The sequence below is a fragment of the Atta colombica genome, unplaced genomic scaffold (genome assembly GCF_001594045.1).
Source record: "Atta colombica isolate Treedump-2 unplaced genomic scaffold, Acol1.0 scaffold9, whole genome shotgun sequence".
Classification (NCBI taxonomy): domain Eukaryota; kingdom Metazoa; phylum Arthropoda; class Insecta; order Hymenoptera; family Formicidae; genus Atta; species Atta colombica.
The window spans coordinates 137,049-141,637 of record NW_017259583.1 but is presented as its reverse complement, the minus strand read 5'-3'; the positions used below and the strand labels follow the sequence as shown (position 1 = coordinate 141,637).

Here is a 4,589-nt window from a genome sequence, read left to right as displayed (position 1 = left end):
CAGAAGCGTGAACGAAATTTCTAGAAAGCAAAAATTGGAACAATGAAATGTAAAAGAAGCATTTACGCTTCTTTCACATTTTGATATTTCAATTTTCGCCTTCTAAAAGGCATTTCGTTTACGCTTTTGTTTCTCTCCTATTACATCCGATTTACTCCGATTTTTATTTTCATCAAGGAAAACGCTTTGTTAACTAAAATTTTCGTGTTGATACTATATATATTGATGTAATAATTAGACACCCAACAACCGATAACGTTTAAGGTAGGGATGACAAATCAGAGACGATTTACGACGGGAGTGGCGCAATTGCACACAGTTCAATTGCACACATCGGCCTATTCCTAGTAATTTGCCACTGCTTCATCAATGAGATTGTATTATTTTTAATTAACTAATTAATGATGTAGACATATATATAGACTAATCAATGATATAGACTAATTAATGATATAACAATTGATATACATCCGTTTACGACATCACGATCAACAGTCGGTAATCTGGCGCGATAAGTAGTCACACACTTAAGCAGTCTATTATCTTATACAGACACGTTTTGTTACGATTAAATTATATGATTAAATTATATGATTTGATTTCGTCAATAGCTTTGTTATTCAATCACCGATTCTTATTAGGAATATTAGAATATTAGAATATTAATGTTGTTTTATTTTATACATAAGTAGGGAAATACAGCCTATTTGTACAATACATAACACTATAAAGACAATAAATATAGCTAAAATTACCAATAAATTACCATTTTATTACAATTTTACCGTAAATAATTGTAAAATTGAATTTGACGGTATTTTTACATCTTTAGCCACGGATGAGCTTCGCGACATAATCGTTAATAGTTCGTAGATAAATGAAATGAACACACACACACACACACACACACACACACACACACACACACACACACACACACACACGCACGCACGCACGCACGCACGCACGCACGCACGCACACACACAGCAAAATGCAAGCGAACGAATGTAGGGTATAACTATGTGTATAATGGTAGATTGTAACCGCGAGGCGCACCGAAGTGACATGCACTACTCACGTAGATCGGGGCGGCGCCCGCTGCCCGGACCGTTCTATAATGTGCCGCGACGTCGCAACGACGACTTCACTCTTGTCCTGCTTACTCTACTCCTGTCAACGTTACGTCGGCACAGTGAGACAAGGTGAAAAAAAATCATTCTCTCTTTCCGAATCAAATTTGTTATCCAATTATATTCATCAAATCGATTTATTGTTTGACGTTGAAAAAATTTCATTTTTTTGGAATCCTAGCGAGGGATTGTCAAAAATAGATAAAAAGAGCGAATTCGCGAATTTGCATAGCTTTTTGCTGTAGAATTTGGGATAGCTTCAGAGATGACACGAAATAAGAATGTCAAGTTTCGGATGTGTTTGAATCGATGCGTGATTTAATTGTCGCGTCACATGGCATCGCATCCGTAGTGGCATAATAGGCACGATTACACTCATATGCATCAATCACTCTTATACCTCACGTATGTATCTTGTTTATGTCGAACGCGGTAATGCGCATATCGAGTAACCAGAATCGAACGATAGATACACGAAGTTGTGAAATTCCATCATAGGATTCAGCGATAATGTAGGAAACATTTTTAATTACGTGGGTGAAAATATATCGTGTTGCGATAATTCGAAAATTGTGCAGAACCTGCGGAGGTATTTCATTGTAAGGTTGTAAATATATGTTGCGTTACTGTCAGAATGGAATGTAGCAGTATTGAAATTTTCCTCGTGAGATCACAGTTTAATATTGTAACGCTTGCTTGTAAAATTATTATAATACTTATAATGTAATAATATTATAAATACAGTGGTATTTAATTGATTTGTAATAGAAAAGAATTTCTGTGCATATTTGTTCAAAAATAACAGAAAATTTTTAATACATTAACTATAGCCCATTAGAATGTAATATTATGAAATAGACTGTCAAATCGTTTCGCATATTTTCATTATATGGTATAAATAACGATAAAAGTAAGAAAATAATTATGTACTTAAAGAAAAATACATAATTTATCATGATATCTATTCAAATTTTGGTGAAATGACTAACAATCTTTTTTTCTGTTATGTAATTATTTTTAATAACTGCAATGCATCATTACTTATATAGGATGTCCCGCGAGACTTCTCCAATCACCCACAGGAAGATAAATGGGATCGAAATAAAAGTCCTTTACTATTTAGTGATATTCATAATAATTGAGATATTAAGGTTTGCAATTGTACTAATGAAAGCGCGTCGATAGAAACGCTCTGGTCACTCGAAGTATAGCTAAGCAACGACGTACTTCCTCTTTTACCTCTCCGTACTATATGTATACTTCGAGCGTTTCTATCGGCGCGCTCTCATTAGTACAATTGCTAACATTAATATCTCAATTATTATTACAAATATTACTAAACGGTAAAGAACTTTTATGTTTATTTCGATCCCATCTTCCTATAAGTGGTTGGAGAAGTCTCGCGGAATACTGTATAAAATAAATTTCAAAATTATGGTGTTGCATTCTAATTCTTTTGATATTTTAAGTGGACATTTTAATATTTCTGTATTCTGCATTGTAGCATACATATATGTATGCAATCTTGTAATGTACTTAATTTCTGCAATGCTTTTGTAATCCTCCTCTGATACATACAACTAAAGGTCTTAGACAAGAAATTTCTTAAACAATATTTATAATAATTGTAAATTTTTTCTCTCTAACCATATAATATATATAAAGTAAAAGATCAATATAAAATTAAAGAAGTAAGTACAAGTATTGTACTTACATATATTGAAATAAATCAATAACAAAATGTGTTATACATTGAACCTGATATAAAATATATTAATAACGTAAAAACTAATGAGATATATTTTTTACTTTGTTTATTTAGGTGGCGAGGTTCGAATCACGTGTTAATCCTATCGATATACCTATGGCGACCATGAGCAACAGTAATGGATCAACAATGCAGATTAACACTCGACCTGACGACATTCGAAAACGGATTATTGGATGTGAGTTTTTACAATCGAAGCTAAAATATAATAAGAGAATTTGCACGATAAAACTTATGAATGTTTATTTACAAACAAGAAAGGAAGAATATTTTATATATATAGTTTATTCTTTTTTAATACTTCTATTGTATCTATATTCTATTGTATTTTAATTTATTTTCCGTAAAAGATACGCGCATATGAAGAAATTATGCATTCATCCAATTTGCTTTGTCCAATTCATCTCTTTATTTTATCCTTATTTACTTTTTTTTCATATATTTTATTTTATCTTGTTTTATAATTATTCTGAAAAATGAGGCAAATAAACTTCACTGTAAAACAAATATTAAACAAAACATCTTTTTAAACTGTAATGTGAATACATAACAACAGGAAATAAAGACTAAATGCTCAAACTGGATCTTTAATAATTCAGTGTGAATTTATTACATATCCAATCTTACAAATTGACCGAATTTAATTTTTTCAGTCTTGAAACTCAATTCTAACAGAACTGAAGTAGTGATATCACAAATTAAATTGACCAGCAATTTAATATTGATACTCAAATCATCTTAGAAAAATTTTAATATAATTTAATGCTGATAAGCATCTTAAACTCTGTAAATAATTTTATTGCGAAAAATATTATCTTGGATGGGATTTGAATTTGGATCTCCCATATTTTTTATGTGGATGTTGTCACCATGATTTCGTTCTGTTAAGATTGTTTTTAATATAATAACTTTTCTGTACAACGTATCGATAGGAATTTTTGTGTTGTAATTTGTTGTGCCAAAATAAAGCTCTCCTAAAAAATTCAGCTCTTCTGGAGTTTTTTTACAGAAAAATTCTATTTTAACTTGACTACAAATTAAAAATTAAATTCAACTTAATTTTTGCAGGAATAGGTATGTATATAAATTCACACCAAATGATTTAAACATTAAATATTCAGCTTGATCGTTTAAAGCTTGATCTTTCCTATTATTTTTATAAACATCATTTTGCTTACCTGTAAAAGCATTAATGCTTTTGATTAATGATTATTCCGATTATATATGTACGTGGTGGAAGTCAAAGGCTCTTAACAACGGGCTTATAACAACGTTGTTCAACCTTAAGCTCGAGAAATGAATTATTTCGTGAGTGTAAAGAAGGTCATTCTTTGTATGTAGCTAAGCTTCAATAATATGAACCAGGTACTTGCGCAATAGTTCAGCGATAATTTTATCATTAGTCTTATTTAAAAAACTAATATGATTTGAAGATTTGATTACTTCAAAAATATTATAAAATTTAGAAATACATCTAAAAATATGAAAATATTTATAGAAGTTAGGATATATATATATATACGATTAAATTATATATATTTCTCTATCTAATTCTCTATCTAATTATATAAATATTCTCTTTATCGATAATTAATTGATATTCGAGAAATAAATATGAAATTGGGTATGTCTATCAAGCTGTAATTATATATTGTTGATGAAAATAGTAACTATATGTTCTTGTGAAATC

The 4,589-nt window shown here is 30.2% G+C and overlaps 1 protein-coding gene across 1 annotated transcript in view; it reads left to right on the top strand.

Annotated features, from left to right (window-relative positions):
* Window positions 1-1,052: 1,052 nt before the first annotated feature.
* The window catches only part of LOC108693267 (band 7 protein AAEL010189-like), a gene marked incomplete at its 3' end in the record, with an annotated part of 128,561 nt that continues 125,024 nt past the window's right edge, over window positions 1,053-4,589 (top strand). Inside the window, exons 1-2 of the mRNA XM_018202138.1 lie at window positions 1,053-1,203; window positions 2,954-3,077. Coding sequence (XP_018057627.1) covers window positions 2,996-3,077 — 82 coding nt within the window. The remainder of the gene's footprint in view (window positions 1,204-2,953; window positions 3,078-4,589) is intronic.